This window comes from Nyctereutes procyonoides, unplaced genomic scaffold (assembly GCF_905146905.1).
Source record: "Nyctereutes procyonoides isolate TBG_1078 unplaced genomic scaffold, NYPRO_anot_genome, whole genome shotgun sequence".
NCBI classification, from domain to species: domain Eukaryota; kingdom Metazoa; phylum Chordata; class Mammalia; order Carnivora; family Canidae; genus Nyctereutes; species Nyctereutes procyonoides.
The window spans coordinates 26,206,380-26,226,117 of NW_026575024.1; the positions used below are offsets into that span (position 1 = coordinate 26,206,380).

General features: G+C 45.3%; 1 protein-coding gene across 1 annotated transcript in view; it reads right to left on the reverse strand.

Moving 5' to 3' along the window:
* ASXL1 (ASXL transcriptional regulator 1) overlaps positions 1–5,942 on the reverse strand; it is an 80,410-nt gene extending 74,468 nt beyond the window's left edge. Inside the window, exon 1 of the mRNA XM_055304412.1 lies at positions 5,368–5,942. Coding sequence (XP_055160387.1) covers positions 5,368–5,424 — 57 coding nt within the window. The 5' untranslated portion in view covers positions 5,425–5,942. The remainder of the gene's footprint in view (positions 1–5,367) is intronic.
* Between the last annotated feature and the right edge of the window lie 13,796 nt (positions 5,943–19,738).

Sequence of the window (19,738 nt, forward strand, 5' to 3'; positions counted from 1 at the left end):
CGCCTCATGGGAAGGAGCTGAGTTGTTTTCGAAATGCTGTCCTTCTCAGGGAGGAAAAGAAGCTGTCACTATCTTTGCATGGTCTCTACCAGTGGCTGCTGAGGTTACTCCATACAACACCTTACAATCACTTAACAACTGTAACAACTGGGGATCCCTGGGTGGTGCAGCAGTTTGGCGCCTGCCTTTGGCCCAGGGCCCGATCCTGGAGACCCGGGATCGAATCCCACGTCGGGCTCCTGGTGCATGGAGCCTGCTTCTCCCTCTGCCTATGTCTCTGCCTCTCTCTCTCTCTCTCTCTCTCTCTCTGTATGACTATCAAAAAAAAAAAAAAAACTGTAACAACGAAGTAAGTACTGCTTGGTCACAAATAAAATGTAAAGTAAGAAGTCTGATAGGATTCCTGCTAACGGTTCTCCCTATGGAAGAACATGAGCCCACAGCACTAAAGGAAGCCAAGCTCTGGAGAAGCAGGTGCTGAAATAAAGCTCCTATTTACCATGGTCTCATTGTTAGCTTCTCTCAATTTTTACAGTCCCTTCAGGTAGCTCTATGTCCTCTCATAACTTCAACTACTATCTATATTTTGCTAACACCCAAATATTTACCTCTAACCTAGGTTTCTTTCCAGCTTCTGACTCAAATATTGACTTCTGTACAGACATCCATCTTTGATCAACTGCTCTAATTCATCTAACTGGCAACTCCAATTCATCGTCCTTCTTCCTCCATATTCTCTCCCTTGGTTGACAACCTGTCTAATCACCTAATGTAGAAACCTAAGCAGCACTCTACTCTCTCGCCTGTCGCCCAGGTCCTTCCCTCACCCAACACACAGCCCCTTCACTAATATCCCTGCAACTTGCCCTGCTTTCCTCAAATCCATTCTTCTCTGCTCCCATCCATCGCTCCTGCTCCACAAATACATGAAATACTTACCTGTGCCAGGGACAATTCTAAAAATTCAGCAATAAACAAGACCAAATCTCTGCTCTCGCAGAACTTACCTGCTATAGCCTGAGGTCAACCCAACAAAATAAATCTGCCCTCATCACTTGCCCCCGCTTTAAAATTCTTCAACAGCAACCTAATCACATACAGTCAAGACCAAAGCTTCCGAAGAAGAGTTCACCAGCTCACTGGAAAAGCACGGGCTTTAGAACCAGATGGACCTGGATTCAAATGCTAGCCTTCTCAACATGGGTAATTTACCTACCCAACCTGAACCTAGGTTGCACCACTTGTGATGGAAGAATATTGATGTCTTCCCCTAAGAGTTGTTTTACAGACTGAAGATCATGGAAGTGCCTAACTGTGCCCAGCACAAAGAAGCGCTCAGAGGCCTGGCACACAAAGCCCTCGGAATCTGGTCTTTGCCTGTCTCTCTACCTGACTGCCAAACTGATACTCCACAACTTCATGTTCCAAAAACTATGTGTAGTTCCACCCAATTCCTACACTCGCTCCCACCCTGTGCACAAGCACGCACACACACACCACTGCTATTTCTTTATCACCAGCTCCTGTTAACATCTTCAGTGATGGCCCTAACTTCTACTCATTCTTCAAGATTCAGTTTGGAAAGCACCTTCCTCCTTCCTCCAGGAAGCCTTCCCTGATCTCTGCCAGGCAGTTAAATGCCTTTTCAGTGTCCTCCTAGTCCACAACACACATAATTTACCTTCCAAAGTGATATACTTGTGAGTAAAAGGAGGAAGTAGTCACGATGATGCCTGGATAATAAGTCTGAACCAGGATGTCTGTTTATCATATGTACATCTATGATAGCACTTATGCGTGTAGCAAAATTCTATTCATGAGTCTAGACCTCCTCCATTCCCAGAAGACCATAAGGGCAAATCTTATTCATCCTTGTAGTCTAAGAACCTGAGAGCCAAGTTAAACAGTACTGACTTGAACAAACCCACAACAAACCCTGTTACAAGTTACTAATGTTCACTGCCACAAGTATCACTTCTTTGATACCAAGTGGGAGCTGAGTTAGCGATTTTTGTACCAGGATTTTTTTTTTAAAAGAAGCATTACTCTGAAAAATTAGTTACTAATTATTTAAACAGCAGTCAGGAAGAGCCTGAGAATCTAAGAGGAAACAAAATCTCTAAAAGGAAGTTACATCAAAAATACAAAGTATTCACTTTTATTATAATTGTATATGCCTCCAGCTTTTAGTACAAGAACAATTCAGCAGTGTTCTATTCCTAGTCCCTGTCTTTCTAGCACACTTTCAAAAAAAAAGTCTCTCTCTCCTACTTCAAAGAGGAAAAAAAATGTTTGATGTAAGAATGGTCAGTCATGAATCAAAGTGAAAGATAAAGCTTACAATGAAGAGTTTCTCAAAGCCAGAGAGAATCCATTTAAGGACATTCAATTTAAAGGGAAATCCTCTCAGCTACTTCTCCCAAACAAATTATTCCTAACTAGCAGGACGATTTATACCATCCAACCCTCTAAAGTCTACCTCCTATATCTAGAAAAGACAATACTACAAAACATTTGAAAGAAGAGTATCTACTTCTCGACAACATAATTAACATCTGCAAAAGTCAATCTCCTGGGTATACTACACTACTGAAATTCTCCAGAAGTCTCTTATTTCCTACCAAAATAGTTTTTAAGTATCCCAGTATCCCTCTAGCCACCAATCTAAGCAAGGTCAGGAGCAATATGAAACTGCCCCAAAGCAAGTGCATTTGACTACCAGGGCAAGCACTCCAAATTCACCTGTCCACAAAGAGATTTAATCGATTGCCCCCCTACTAGAGCTTTCTCTAGTCAAGCTGCTCTTCCAATAAACTCTCTCAAAACTCCCCAGCACTCTGGGTTGCAGTGGTTTTTAAATAGGGAGAGGACTCTAAAAAATTGCCCCTCACCCACCAAATGGTCCCATTCAGAGAGATAGAAAATTCTAACCAAATTAAATAAATAAATAAATAAATAAACAAACAAAAGATATGCACAATTAACACACAATGGTTCCACAAGTTATCTTTCATATGTTCAAGACACTACAAAGTCATTCTTATTCATATTATTTTTTTTTAATTTTTATTTATTTATGATAGTCACACACACACACACAGAGAGAGAGAGAGAGAGAGAGAGAGAGAGAGAGGCAGAGACACAGGCAGAGGAAGAAGCAGGCTCCATGCACCGGGAGCCCAACGTAGGACTCGATCCCGGGTCTCCAGGACCGCGCCCTGGGCCAAAGGCAGGCGCTAAACCGCTGCGCCACCCAGGGATCCCCTCATATTATTTTTTAATGAAGAGCCATAAAACAAAAAGAACTTACTCAGATAATCTGGCATGAAGTTGAACCAATAATAAAACAGAACTAACAACCTGGATCCTAGAGTTCAGATTATAGTAATTTCAAGAACCTTAAAAGGCGTAACAGAACCAGTGGACCCTAAATTCCTCAAGTCTTTCAACTAGGCAGAGCCAGCAGAGCTTCAAGACAAATAAACTTTAAAATTCTGTCAGAACATAAATAACACAAGATTTAGAGGTACTTTCACCTACCTCTAACAAGTAAAACTCTGGCAAGCAAATTTCCTTTTGATGCCCAGAGTCATAAACACCTGCATAGCAGGAACTCAGAGGAGAATTTCAATGAACACCCAAGACTCAACCTTCAGGAGAAAGAGAGCAAGCACATCTTCCCCTCCTGTCTCAGGCCTAACTAAATTTGTTTCCAGGTGAGGCAACATTGGGAAATCCTAAAATTTCCAAGAGATCTCAAAGCTAGCCAAATCTTCCAATTTTGATTCAATCAAAAATATTTAGGAATTTCAAAATCTTCAAATTTCACATGCCAAACCAAGACAAATTAACTGAAGCATGAAACTTGAACTACACAAACACTTGCTATTTGTTCATTGGGCAACAACTGCCTGGGGAAGATGGTCAATTAGGAACACCAGTGAAAACTGTCTTGCAAACCAAACAGCTTTAGTCCTTGTAAGTCAATAACTGCTCCAAGAAAGAAAAAGATGTATACCATAGAGCGGTAACGACCCCCAGCACATAGTTATCCCCTTGCACAACACCTTTGCGGTAGGAACCTCACTTCCCAATAAAGTTAAAGACTAGAAGGTGAAACTTCATTCATCATTGAAAGTGAATTATGCCCATTACATATAAATTAGAGGGTGTCAAGAGACATGCATGCTTTCTGCACCATAACCCTGCTCCGTGATAGTTCTTGAGGAGGTGACATCTCTGGAAGAAGTATGAACTGTTACTACGGTCATCCGCCAAGATTTTAGAAGAACACGTATCTTAGCTTTGTGGGTGCAACTCCAAAAGAAAGGTATCTATCTCACCAGTCCTCAGGCTATGGAAACAAAATTCACAACCCTCCTCACCGGGCGGCTTCAAACACTCCAATTACTCCCTCCCTTGCTAAGTCTAAGTCCTCAGTGAGCAGTATCTTCAAACAGAGGTACTTGGTCTTTGTCCAGCACTTCATGTCTACATGCACCAGGACACTAAGGAAGGGAGGACGCACACGTACATTCTTTGCAGAGCAGAGTCAGTTCTCTGCAGAGTGCCTATCTCCACTCTGGCCTGTGAAGTAAAACACTCTAGTCAGCGTTTCTCAAAGTGTGGTCCCGGGCCACCTGCATTCCAGGCGGCATGGGAAGCTGGTTAGAACGGAGACACTCAGGCTCTACTCTAGGAATTCAGACTCAGGAGATCGTAGGTAGAGCCCTAGGACGAGCATGCCTAGGAACCTCCCAGGTGTCCCCCACAAGACACTAAAGTTTAAGAACCACAGCTCAGGGTTGCACCTGGGAGTAAGCACTTGCTTCCCTCCACACACCTGGTTTAGATCGGGAAGGCTCAAAATGCCACTGGCGTCCTTAAAAATTGGGGGGGGGGGTGTTCTCCGACCCCCGGAGCCAAACGCACCACCCCACTGCCCACCAGGAAGCGAGGGAGGAGCTTCCGACCCTTCCCGGAAACCTAACTCCCCCGAGTGCATAAACGAAGCTTCCCCAGACCCCCAGACGCTGCCAAATAGTGGGGGAGGGGAGGCTGGGGCCCCGCCGCCCAGAGGGGGAGGAGCCGGCCTGCCAGCTCGCCCCTCCGCAGGAATTTAGGGGGTGGGGGGGAGCCGCAGAAAAAGGCGCCACAAGCGACCGGCGGGGGACCTCTTCCCCACCCAACGCCCGGGAGGGGGGAGACGGGGAGGGGGAGGGTGGCCCCGCCGGGAGGGTGGCCCCGCCCCCTCCTGCAGTGGGCAGGGCTTCGCCCCTCCCCCTCCCCCTCCCCCTCCCCGCGGAGGGGGCTCGGCTCGCCCACCCCCACGTCCCCCCACGGCGCCCCCGCGGCGGCCCGCCTCACCAGGCGCGCGGCCTCGGCCCACGTGCGCTCCTTCTTCCTCTTCTGTTTGTCCTTCATCCTCCTCCTCCCCGGCGGCGGCAGCGGCGGCTCCACGCGGGACCTCCGGGCGGGGCGGGCGGCGGCGGCGTGGGGCTGGGGCTGGGGCAGCGGCGGCGGCGGGGGGCGCGTGGCGGCGGCAGCGGCGGCGCACGAGGGCTCGGGTGCGGCCGGGGAGAGGGGGCGGGCTCGCGGGGACCGGCTGGCGCGAGACCCGGCGCGAGGGCGGCGGTGGGGGAGGGGTGGCGGCGGCTCCACGCGCCCGCGCTGCGTCAGTCGCCCACGGCGGCGGCGGCGGCGGCGGCGGCGGCGGCGGCGGCGGCGGCGGCAGCAGCCCCGCGATCGCTAAGGAATGCGGCGGCTCCGCATAACCACGGGGTCAGAGGTCACGGCTCCAGCCTCCGCTTTCCCGCTCTGCTGAGGGGCCGAGACAGGACTGGCGGTGGGGCAGGAAGGCGAGACGCGGCTTTCCCTTCGGCGCCCGGGTGTGTGCGTGTCTGCCGTGGGTGTGTGTGTGTGTGAGTGTGTGTGAAGAGTGAGGAGGGGGAGTGTGGGGTTTTTTTTTTTTTGAACAAAAACAAACCGAAAGGGCAACTGGGAATCGTAGTCCCGGCTGCCTCTCTGGCCTCCCCCGCTCCGGAAGAATATGGCTGCACGGAACGGTTGGACCACACTTCCCGGCGTACCTCGCGGCTCTTTTCCGCCCTCCCCTACCTTCCTCCGCCTCGCGCAGAGCTCGGTAAAGAAGGGGGACGGGCGGTCGTTCGGGGAAGAGACTGGGCGGAGTCTCGCGAGGTGCGGGAACTGGCTGCGAGCCCGAGGCATTCTGGGAGGCGATGCTGGGAAGGGGCGGTGGCTGGACTCCCCAGCCACACTTAACTCTTTCGGCGCTTCTCGCCTCCCTGCAGCTGGGCGGTTAAGGGTGGAGATGGACTACTGATAGCTCGACTCCCAGTGCCCGCTTTATGCCCCTCCCTGCCCAAACGGTTCTCACCAGCACTTCACAAAGATGACAAGAGACAGGACTTTCCCTTTTGGTCCTCCCCTGAATGACTCACTGCTGCATAATAATGAGACAATGAGACACTCATACCAGTAAAACGGTTATTCCACGTTTGAGGGACCTAAACAGTTCCCCATTTCCTCCTGTGCTTTCACGCTGCTAATGCCGCTCTATGTTTGCAGAAGCTGCGCCGCAGCGTAGGGTATTCTTAGCATTTGGCGAACTTCGGGATAATGAGGGGTGAAGAACTTGGACTTTGGGGCCGTACTGACCAGAATGCACTTGAGGCCTTTTTGGAGACAGTGCCCTGAAGAGAACACAGGCCTTGGAGTCGTGTGGACCGACCCTATGCTGGAATCCTGGCTAAGTCACCCCCCAGAATCGACCTAAATAAAAGTAGGGGCTCAACTTCTCTGAGCCTCAATTTTTAAATCCACTTTAGCGTGATGCCTCACAGCACGAGTGGGAATAAAATTAACATAAAGCACTTGGCAGATTGGAAGAGGGTGTGAAAGGGGACCTTGACATTAGGTCCGGGTAATTTGGCTCCTGGCATAGAGCGAGTGTTTAATAGTTATAAGCTGAGAGACCACTGACAAGGTATTTAGCCTCTCTGAGCCGTGGTTGCAGAGTATGAAATGAAATGAGATTCAGAGTACCCAACACGTAAATTTTCTGTACTTAGTTGTCCAGAAACATTCCTAAAATCAATCTTAAACTGGATTAATGAGCAGCTCTTAAAAATTAGGGAGGCAGGGTCAGTGGCCGCATTTGAAAGGTTTCCCTGGGTCAGGAAAGAACCTTCCCCCTGATGTTAGCACGTGGAAGAGCCATACTGTGCTGCCTAATCCTAACACCACGGAATCCAGTGCTGCTACTTTCCTGCTCCTCACACAGATGTTCTTGCCCAGTAAACACAATGCTGCAAAGTCAATAGGCTGTAGGTTAAGTAAAAATAAAATCTTTCTCCCCTTCTTACTTTGCCCCAAGAAGGAAAGGAAGAACAACCCCCTACCAGCCACCACAAAATTGTTTGGCCTGATTTTTTACAGAAGTTTTCTTCCTACAGCTTGACCAGTAACCTTTGACAAGTCATTTGACTTGTTTCAAATGTATTCTCCTTGAGTAGTTTCACCCTCATCTGACCTCCAAGGGTAACCAGAAAAAGATTCACTGTAAAATTTACATGTTTAGTACAGGCCCTGAGGGCAGAATAACATCCTCTCCAACACTCACTCCCAAATCTATGCCCTAGTCCCTGGAATCTGAATATGTTCCATCCTATTGCAAAATTGACTTTGAAGATAGAATTAAGGACTGTAAAACACCAAGATAATCCTGGATTCTTTATTTGGGTAAACCCAGGATAATCACATGGACCCTTAAAAGCAGAGGAAGAGCACAGAAGAGATGCAGGAAAAGAATCGGATTTGAAGCTTCGGAGGAACTCAACCCAGTGTTGCTGGCTTTGAAGGGGGCCAGGAGCCCGGGAATGTAGGCAGCCTCTAGAAGCTGAGAACAAGCTCTGCCAGCAAGTAACACAACCTCAGGCCTAGAACTTCGTAGAACAGAATTCTCACAACCCAAAAGAGCTTGCAGGCAGGGCATTCTCCCTCCCATCAAGTCTGCAGAAAGGTATGCAACCCTGCCAACACCTTGATTTTAGCCTTATCAGAGAATGAACTGAACCATACTCTGTAAGGACTTCTGGCCCACAGAAAGTGTGAGAGATAAATGGACGTTGGTTGGGTTTTTTTTGTTGTTGTTTTTGGATGTTGTTTTAAGGCACTAAGTCTGTGGTAACTTCTTACAGTGGCAAAAAAAAAAAAAAAAAAAAAAAAAGGCTAATACCCTGGGAAGACCTTCAGTTCTTTCAGCCAATAGTGACTGGCTCTCTCACAGTTGGGTCCAACCATGGGGAGATTCCAGATGTGACTATTTCAAGGTCTCTGCCCTTACAGAATCAAACAGAAACTAGTGACATCATAGTTAAGCGTGAAAAAAGTATGTTCAGAGGACTATACAAAATAATATGTTGAAAAATTGATTTTAGTCATTAAACATTAAGTAGCTGTGATTTTAAGTAAATAAGACTCAAGTTTATTCTGTTGACAGAAACACCAAAAAAACAAACCCATACATTTTTTTGGCATGTGTTTTTGTTTTTATCACAGTGCTTTTATTACAAGTGATCTTTGAAGTCAACACAGGTGCCACAGGGCAGTATAAGATAAACAGGACTGTATTCAACCCTGCTCTGTTTGGAGATGAGTCACTGTTTTCAAACTGCACAGTTATGAGCAAAGCACACATTCAGGAATTTGAGTAACACACACTAGTAGGCCCAGGAATTCCCAAAAGGACACATACACCTCCTGAACCTTACTGTGAGCTAACGGATTGCCAGGGGCTTTTGACTTCATCAGTCCTCGGTTTCAATCTTCTTGCCGTCACTCTTGAGCTGACTGGCCTTGGTCAAGTTCTGAAACCTCTCTTTGACTCAGTGCCATCATTAGGACCACAGGATATATAAACTCAAAGTGTGGAGTTGGGATTAAGGAGGATCTTTATAAAGTGCCTACCACACAGCAGACTCACTAAATGCTGGCTCTCTTTGCCTCAGAGGAGGTTTAGTCTGAAGTATAAAAAATGCCTCATTTTTATACTTCAGCAAACTAAGCTCTGGAATAGAGTTTGCCACGCCAACAGATGTGCTCTCCCAATAATTCTATCCTCATTGTCAAATGAAATTGAGATTCAACTTCCCTCTCCCAGGTTCCAGACGATTAAATGAGATCACATTTACTAAATTCCAAAACTGGCAGATGATCAATAAATGCCTATCTCTCTTGTCCCTACCACATTTCATTTCTTTGTATGATTTTTGGTTTAGTGTCTGTGCTCTTGTTAGCATCTTGGGTTCATCATCACACACACCCCCAACATCTGGCACAGTCTTGGCACATTGGCAGGCACTCAATCTGTTGAATGAACAACCTTACTCAATAATTATTGGACAAAATGCCTGAGGATTAATTTCCCATTGACAGGCCCTGAACAGTTTTTTGGAACGTGCCTGAGCAGAATTGAGAAAGAATGAGGCAAGATTTCACCCAAACACATCTAAGCAAATTGTAAAGATGCTCAGGAATAGAGACTTCATGACCTTCCTATTGTCTTTGGGCACAGAATTGGCCCACATGATGGGCGGCTCTAACTCAGCTTACCTGCCATTCACCATCACTTAAGTCCACTCTTGTTTTTTAGTCTCCCATGAGACTAAAAAGGGTATTCAAATTTCATTTTGCCCTACCAAAATGTTAATAATGGTTACTTCTGTGTTGTAAGAGTGAGGTCAGTTTTTTAGTGGTTTTTTTTTTTTTTCCTACAAAGTATTACTTTTTTTTTTTTAATTGAAAAACAAATCTTTTTTTCATTTAACCACAAAACAGAGCGTTTAGATTATGGTGGCAGATGTTATGTTTTTCACTTCTTTATACTTGTCTGTATTTTCCAAATCTAGAATGAGTATGTGCTACTCATATGAGTGTGTTGAAAAAATAAAAAGTTTAATGCTCAACAGTGTAAGACATCTTTTAATAATAATTCTTCCATTTCATTTAAGAAGATTTGTGGGACCCCCTATAAAATGGCCTCAAAGGATGACCTGACCTAGTTTTTACCAAAATCGTGGAAAATATCAGCCACCTGCCAGATTCTTTAAGATTTTCAGATGGAGATTTCAAGACCTCGCTAAGAAGCCCATCCCAATTTTTAATCTCTCTTAATGCCAAAGAGATGTACTCCTTCCTACTATAAATCTTTCTGGTCTCAATTTAATCCATTTCATCTTTCTCTGCAAAGAAGGAAAAGAAACTTTTTTTTTTTGAAAAGAAACTTTAAAATGCATTTTAACACGAAAATTCTAACAGTGGTGGTGCTAATGTGATGATTGATGTTATTTCTTCCTTTTCAATGTTTTATAATGAAAACAGTTTATACCCTGGCCCAAATGGCTTTTCTTCCTCTCCTTCTTTAAGGATTGCTAATATCTGTGTGTGAAGTTAAAAGGCTTAGATAAATGGCTTTCACTAAAGGCTTAGCTATACCACAACTGCCATGCAAGGTGAGTAAGTAAAATGGCAGGGCCAGGAGAGTAAAGGAACTTTCCCAAGATCCCACAATTAGTTGCACTGCAGTCAAGACTTACACCCAAACTCCGAAGGCACTGGTAGACAGCCTCCAAAATGGCCCCCAGTGATTCCCATTCCTGATTATTCACATCCTTTTTAGTTCCCATTTGGAAGAGGGCTGAACTGTGGACCCAAAAGGATATTTTAGAAATAACTGTGTGGGACTTCTGGGGCTAGGTCCTAAAAGACATTGCAGCTTCCACCTTGTTCTCTTAGATCACACTCCGGGGAAGCCAGTCACCATGTCATGAAGACACTCAAAGCAGCCCAATGGAGAGGTCCACATGGCAATAGCACCAGACAAGCTTTCAAATGACTTCAGCCCTAGCCAACATCTTGACTGCAACCTCATTAAAGATCTAGAGCCAGAAACACCCAAATACAGTACATCTGGATTCCTGGCTCACAGAAACTGTATGAGATAATATTTACTGTTTCAAGGCACTAAATTTTGAGGTAATTTGTTACACAGTAGTAGATAACTAACACATAGTACCTCCCTACTGAGTGGTTCTTACATTTTGTGAAGTCTACTAAAAAGCATAAAGCTGGATTAATTTTATCCAGACCCAACAGCATAGGGCCTGACACAGAGTAGGGCCTCTTAGGTTGCTGACTGGATTCATTCAAGCAGGATTGGGTGCTAACGCTGGTCTGCGGTGGAGGAGGAACAAGAGAGGGATGCATAGTCATCCTAGATGCCTCCTTGACTATTTCTTCAGCGAGACTTTTCCTGCTGCCCTATACTCATTGAGTCTTTTACACTCCCATAGCACCCAATGCTTCTTTCAAACTCTAAGGAGGAAAAATATAATCCACTCTCGACATTGATGATGACTTCTTCAATGTCTGCTTCTGAATTAGACTGTCAGCCAGATGAGGTTAGGGACTGTAGGCCAATATACTGCCCCTCCCTCTGTCCCAGAAGAGAGACTAGAGGAGCAAGAAAACAGTAGTACTGGGGATCCCTGGGTGGCGCAGAGGTTTAGCGCCTGCCTTTGGCCCAGGGCGCGATCCTGGAGACCCGGGATCGAATCCCACGTCGGGCTCCCGGTGCATGGAGCCTGCTTCTCCCTCTGCCTGTGTCTCTGCCTCTCTCTCTCTCTCTCTCTCTATCTCTCTCTCTCTCTGTGTGTGTGACTCATAAAAAAAAAAAAAGAAAAAGAAAACAGTAGTACAGCATCGAGCACCTTTCATCTCCTATAGGGAGGTAAGCTCTGTGGTGAGCCCTGAGGACTAATGGCCCAATTAGACACAGTTCTGCTATTACATAGACTGGATTGCAAGTGATAGCAAACCAATGTGGTAGGTGCAAGAGCTGAAGCAAGAGAATGTCCTAAAGCTGACACGAAGGAGGGAAGAAATTATTTCCTAACTCCACACTTATAGCTACTTTGGGTGCAAAATAAGCATTTAGAAATGAACAATTAGATACAGAACAAAAGGCTGTTGGTTGCCAGAGGTGGGGATTGAGAGGTTGGCAAAATGGGTAAAGATGATAAACAATAAAACAAGTCCTGGGATGCAATGTACAGCATGGTGACTACAGTTAACAATACTGCACTGTATACATGAAAGTTGCTAAGAAAGTAGATCATAAAAGTTCTCATCACAAGAAAAAAATGTGTAACTGTGTGGTGTCAGATATTAACTAGATATTGCGGTGATTGTTTCTCATTATGTACAAATACCAAAACATTATGTGGTACACCCAAAACTAATAAAATGTTATATGTAAATTATATTTCAATTTTGAAAAATGAATAATTTTCTTATGTACTATTAATAATCCCATTTGAAAATAATGGTGGATAAAAGGTCCCATTCACAAGAACATAACAGTGACCAAAAACTTCCACCATTTGGAAATAAAGCTAACATGAAATGTGTACATCTTATACAGAGAAAACCATTAACTCTACAAGGGAGTATAATCTGAACCAATAAAGATCACAGACACCTTGCCTTAGACTGGAAGGCCCTATAACCTGGTTATTAATTATCCCCAAATTAGCCTATCAAGTAAATATTCCTGTCAAGAACCCAGTGATCCAAGGGGCTCCTGGGTGGCTCAGCAGTTGAGCATCTGCCTTCAGCTCAGGGTGTGATCCCGTGGTCCCAGATCGAGTCCCACATAGGGCTCCCTGCGTGGAGCCTACTCCCTCTACCTGTGTCTCTGCCTCTCTCTATGTGTCTCTCATGAATAAATAAATAAAATCTTAAAAAAAAAAAACTCAGTGATCCTAAAATTCAACTGGAAAAACAGATGCATCTTTCTCATAGCAAAAAAAACTAACATTTACTGATCATTTTCCATGTGCCAGACCCTATTCCATGGACTTGCTATGCATCATTTTAGCTCGCCTTCACAAAAATACCATAAGGTATTACTATCAACACTACACAGATGAGGAAGCAGAGGTTGAGAGGGAAAAAAATAACTTGCCCAAGATCACACAGCTAGTGAGTGGCTGACCTGGCATTAAAGCTCAGACTGGCTGAATGAACCCAAACTATGAATTTAACCATTCTGCCTTACTGCCAAAAAAAGTTTGAAGAAGATTAATGAGTTGGGACTTGTTCTATCAGGTATTAAAATGCATTAGGTGGCTATGCCAACTAAAACAGTCCAATTTTGACAAAAGAAGAAACAGACCAATTAAACTGAATGGAGTACAGAAATAGAACCAAGTGTATAAGGAACTGTAGTGTATGATAAAGGTAACATTTCAAACTGGTGGAGAAAAGATGGAAGTCAATGAAGGGCACAGGACCACTGAGTAGTCATTTGGAGAAAATTTTCACCTTGATCAAAGATTTATATGTCATGAAAGAAACAATGAAAGTATTGGAAGAGGGATCCCTGGGTGGCGCAGCAGTTTGGCGCCTGCCTTTGGCCCAGGGTGCGATCCTGGAGACCCAGGATCGAATCCCACGCCGGGCTCCCGGTGCATGGAGCCTGCTTCTCCATCTGCCTGTGTCTCTGCCTCTCTCTCTCTCTCTCTCTCTCTCTCTCTCTCTCTCTCTCTCTGTCTCTCTGTGACTATCGTAAATAAAAAAAAAAAAAGTATTGGAAGAAAAAAAACAAGTGAATATTTTTATATTCCTGGAACTGGAAGTATTTCTAAACATGCTATTAAAGTTAAAAAAAAAAAAGATCCATCAAGTGAAATTGATAGATTTTGACTACATACAATTAAAAGTGTGTAGGTATGGGGTATCTGCCTTCCTCCTAGGGCATGATCCTGAAGTCCTGGGATCGAGTTCCACATCAGGCTCCTGCACGGAGCCTGCTTCTCCCTCTGCCTGTGTCTCTGTCTCTCTCTCTCTCTCATGAATAAATAAATAAATAAAATATTTAAAAAAAACAAGTGTGTATGTAGCAACAAAATACCATACACAAGTTAAAGCAAACAATGAAGTGGGGGAAATATTTGTCACATATACAACAAAGAGTTAAGATTCCTAAAAAACAAAATTCTTTTTTTAAATTTTTTTTATTATTTATTTATGATAGTCACAGAGAGAGAGAGAGAGAGAGAGGCAGAGACACAGGCAGAGGGAGAAGCAGGCTCCATGCACCGGGAGCCCGACGTGGGATTCGATCCCGGGTCTCCAGGATCGCGCCCTGGGCCAAAGGCAGGCGCCAAACCGCTGCGCCACCCAGGGATCCCCTAAAAAACAAAATTCTTAAAAGTCAGTAGAAAACACCGCAATAGGAAAATGGTCAAATAACAATGGCATAAGCAGGCAATCAAAAGAAGGAAGACAAATGGAAATAAATACTTGAAAATATTGTCAATCTCATCAGTAATCCTGGAACTACAGGACTGAGTGAGATACCATTTTTCTTTCTTTTTTTAAAGATTTATTTATCTGGGATTCCTGGGTGGCTCAGCGGTTTGGTGCCTACCTTCAACCCAGAGCGTGATCCTGGAGACCCGAGATCAAGTCCCACATCGGGCTCCCTGCATGGAGCCTGCTTCTCCCTCTGCCTGTGCCTCTGCCTCTCTCTCTATCATGAATAAATAAATAAATCTTTAAAAAAAATAAAGATTTATTTGTCTTCGAGAGAAAGAGTGAGAGAGCAAGGGGAGGGGCAGTCTCAAGCAGACTCCTCGCTGAGCGCAGAGCCCGACACGGGGCTCAATCCCATAACCACAAGATCATGACCCAAGCCGAAACCAAGAGTCGGATGCTTAACAGACTCAGCCACCCAGGCGCCCCTAGATGCCATTTTTAAATAGACCAAACTGGAAAAAAATTAAAAAGACTGGCGGAATCCAGGGTTAGCAAGGAAGGATGCGGGAAGGCAAGCACAATTTCTGCACTGTTGATGGGAGTGCAAATTCACATAGTCATTTTGGGAGACAGTTTAGCAGTTTGTAACCAGATTACAGTGAGAAAAGCCTCTGATCTAGTAATTCATGTACAGAGATTTATCCCAGAGAGGAATTTTCTCTTAAAGATTTTATTTATTCATGAGACACAGAGAGGCAGAGACATGAGCAGAGGGAGAAGCAGGCTCCTTGTGGGAAGCCTGATGCTAGATTCGATCCCACGACCCCGGGATCATGACCTGAGCCAAAGGCAGACCCTCAACCACTGAGCCACCCAGGCGTCCCCCCAAGAGAGGAAATTAAACAAGTGAATCTATATACAAGTACAATGATCTATGTACAAATTTGCTCAATACAGCATTGTATTAATAAAAATCTGGAAATGACTTTAGTAACTATCAATAATGTTAAATAAATTCTAATATTCCATAAAGTAAGTTGCCAGGCAGCCATTAAAAATGATCATATAGGGGCAGCCCGGGTGGCTCAGCAGTTTAGCGCCACCTTTGGCCCAAGGCCTGATCCTGAAGATCCGGGATCGAGTCCCACATCAGGCTCCCTGCATGGAGCCTGCTTCTCCCTCCGCCTGTGTCTCTGCCTCTCTCTCTCTCTGTGTCTCTCATAACTAAATAAATAAAATCTTTTTAAAAAAGATCATATAACTCTATATTTATTAACTGGACATTTGTCCAGAACATGTTATTGAGTAAAAACTGGACATGTATTATGAACCCATGTATATTATGAAGATCAAACTAAAAGTTTGTATGAGGAGTTACCTAAAAGATTGGCCATCAGCTATCTATGGTAATAAAATCTTTTAAAAAAATGGAATTTCTAGTGATTTGTCATTACTTCTTTAAATGTTTCTCTCTTGTTTGAATTTTCTGTCATCAGAACATATCATTCTTATAATCAGACTATTCTTTTTTTTAAAGATTTATTTTTATTTATTTATGAGAGAGAGAGAGAGAGAGAGAGGCAGAGACACAGGCAGAAGGAGAAGCAGGCTCCATGCCGGGAGCCGGACGCGGGACTCGATCCCGGGACTCCAGGATCCGCCCTGGGCCAAAAGCAGGCGCGAAACCGCTGAGCCACCCAGGGATCCCCCATAATCAGACTATTCAATAAAGCTCACTGCATTGTGTGTGTGTGGGTTTTTTTAAGATTTTATTTATTTTTTCATGAGAGACACACAGAGAGGCAGAGACACAGGCAGAGGGAAAAGCAGGCTCCATGCAGGGAGCCCAATGTGGGACTTGATCCCAGGTCTCCAGGATCATGCCCTGGGCCGAAGGCAGATGCCCAACCGCTGGAGCCACCCAGGCTGCCCGCTCACTGCATTTTGATTAAAAAAAAAAAATAGCACTTAACTGAACATCTATTATACAGCCTAGAAACTTTTCATTATCATATTTATTCCTTACCCCAACCCAGCAAGGAAGACATTACTCAATCATTTTACAGGAAGTCAGACAACTCGAGGCTTAGAAAGGTTAAGCAACTTATGCTGGACATATCAGGATGTGAACACAGTTCGGGCTGACACACAGAGCTCTCTTGATAATGCTGCCCTGTTACTGATAACTAAGATTCCACTGATATTTAATAATATATGCCTCTTATTATGTGCCTAGGAAGTGTGGGCATTTGATGGACTCCAAAAACAGCACAGGGTTTTGCTATTAACCCTCTCACTGAGGTGCAAGAGCTTGCTGAGGGTACTAAGTGCTAACCCAGGTTTATCCAGCTCCAAAACCTCCCTGCTCCATTTCACCACATTTCTTGCTGGTCTGGTAGCATATGGTCTTCACCTTGAGGTACTATCTGCCCTGGGGTCTTTGCTCCTACCTAGGTCCTGACTTCTATCTCCATCTTGTTGTTCTCTGGTTTGATTGTGCGTACATACAGATTACCCATTTCACCAAGATGCAAATGTTTACTTTCACGGTGGAGTAATGAAGCAAGAATGCTTTGAAATCTCAGTTGATCTGCTTAACTTTATCATCCAGCTCAGAAGCCTTCAGGGTCTCCCCTGGCAGAGTACAACCACGGCTGCAGTGCTCCTTCAGTCTGGCTCTCCTCTGCTGGGCCTCTGGGCTCCCTCCATCCGTCCTCCTCACCACACCCCTACTGCTTGTGAGCCCAGTGTCCACCAAAAGTGGCAGTCACTAAATGCTGGCTGAAAAGCAGAAAGCTCTACAGTGTAAGAGATGGATTTCGGGGCACCGGGATGGCTCAGATGGTTAAGCGTCTGCCTTCAGTGAAGCTCATGATCTTTTTTTTTTTTTTTTTTTTTTTTAATGATAGTCACAGAGAGAGAGAGAGGCAGAGACACAGGCAGAGGGAGAAGCAGGCTCCATGCACCGGGAGCCCGACGTGGGATTCGATCCCGGGTCTCCAGGATCGCGCCCTGGGCCAAAGGCAGGCGCCAAACCGCTGCGCCACCCAGGGATCCCTGAAGCTCATGATCTAAGGTCCTAGGATGGAGCCCCGCGTTGGGCTCCCTGCTCAGCAGGGAGTCAGCTTTTCCTTCTCCCTCTGCTGCTCTCCCTGCTCATGTTCTCCCAGTATCTCTGTCTCAAATGGATAAAGAAAATCTTAAAAAAAAAAAAAAGACACTGATTTCAAGCTGGCGATTCAAGAGGGGTCTTGGAGGTTGGAGGAAATGTAACTGCGCAGAGACGTAAATGAAGGCAAGATGCTCACAGTCTGTCGCCTGGAGCCCTGCCTCTGTGCTGAGCTGCTGGCTTTACAGAGTGCTTTCACAGAGTGACTGCAATCGCTACCACTTACTGAGTGCTTGCCACAGGTCAACCACCACTGGGTGGGTTACATATACTCTATCTCCTTCATGTGTACTTTATTGATTTTGATTATTATGCTTATGATTATTCTGTCTCCACTAGTTCCATAAAGCTCTAGGAGGGCAAGGTTTTCTTCTTGTTGTGTTCCCAACAGTGCCTGGCAAATAGGTGGCTCAAGAGGTCACTAAATCCTCCCCAGAGCCCTGTGAAGAGTGACTTGTACCAAGGTGCCTGGGTGGCTCAGTCGGCTGGGCATCTGACTCTTGGTTTCAGCTCATGCCATGATCTCAGGCCAGTGTGTGGGGATAGAGTCCCTCATCACGCTCCCTGCTCAGTGGGGAGTCTGCTTCTCCCTCTCCCTCCTTCCATTCCCCCACTTGTGCTCGCTCTCATTCTCTCAAATATATAAATAAATCTTCAAAAAAAAAAAGGTATTTTATCCCCACTTTAAGCAACTTGAGGCTTAGATGCAAGAAGTGACTTTTGCAAAAGTACAGATCCAGCAAGAGGACTACACTAAAAATAGGTCCATGGACTCTCTCTCTCCATTACCTCCGCAACCATCTGGATTCAGAAGTGTCCATTCCTAGCCTTGAAGTCGGGAGTCACCACTTGCCTGCAGGATTCCTTAATCGATTCAGTGATAACAACACTGTAACAATTACCACTCACTGCATACTTGCTACATACCAGGCACTGTTGGCAGTGACTCACAACAACTTGGAAATTACTTGCTATGACCCCTTTCTGACAGTTGAGGAATCTAATGCCCGAGGGAGGTTAAGAAACTTTGCCATAATCACAAAGCTAGTAAATAGTGAGTTCAGAATTCATAATCCAGTGGTGAGGGTCCAGTGCCTACACTGTTCACCACTGCCCATGCTGCCTCAGTAAGGTGATGGACCAAGAGCGGGGGGGGGGGGGCGGGGGATGAGCCACCCCAAAGCACTCATCAAGGTCAGGGCTGGTCTGTGTGGCCTGTTAGGCATGCTCTCATGTGTGTCTTCATGTTCTCTTTTAAACCTCACAATTGCCCTGTGAAGTTATAGATGAACAAACTGGGGTCCTGAGACCCTAAAAGAGCCAGACCCAGACAGAACACAGATCAGTGGCTACCTGATGCTCTGCAGTTGGGAGCAAATGTGGAGTGGCTGCTAATGGCAATTTTTTGGGGTGATGAAAATGTTTTAAAATTGATGGTGGTGATAGTTGCACAGCTCAGTGAATACACTAAGAACCAGATAATTATACACTTTAAATGGGTGAACAGTGTGGTAAGTGAGTTATATCTTAATCTAGCCCTTTATTTCGAAAGAGAGGAGGACACACAGGAGGAAGTGGCAGTGGTGGAATTTCCACTGACTTCAGATCAAACACCCTGGAACCACTGGTACCACTGCTGCCTCTTCTAGTTTTCTCGCTTCTCACATCCCGTTAGCAGACATCAACACCTGAGGCACCCACTTCTCTCCTCTTACAGCACCTGGTCCAAGTCAGGGCTCCCCAACTTACTGCACCCTCTCCCCCTAAGCAGTCCTCTCGCCTTGCCCCTTGCGCTCTACCTCTGTTCTCTACAGAGCTGCCAGAGAGATCTGTTTAAAGCTTTCCCGTCAGATTTCCCTCTTTTGCTTAAAAGCCTCTAATGGTCTAAAAATAAAATTCACTTACAGTTCAGAGTTGGCCCCTGGCCACCTTTGCAAACTCACTGCCCACCAGCCACTCTTGCCTCCTTGCTGTCCCCAAACACATTCCCACCTCCAGTGGTTCTCTTCTCTATACTATGGTTCTTTTCCCTGGAATATTCTTCCTCCAGATACCAGACACCCACATGCTTACTCCCTAATTTCATCCTGGGCTGTGCTCAAATGTAGCACGTCACCATTACAGAGAAGCCTTCCCTGGCTTCCCAAGCTAACCCAGCTCCCACCTCCCATAGCTTGGCACTCTCACCCCTGACCTGCCTTGTTTTCCTTCAGAGCACTTCTGACCGCC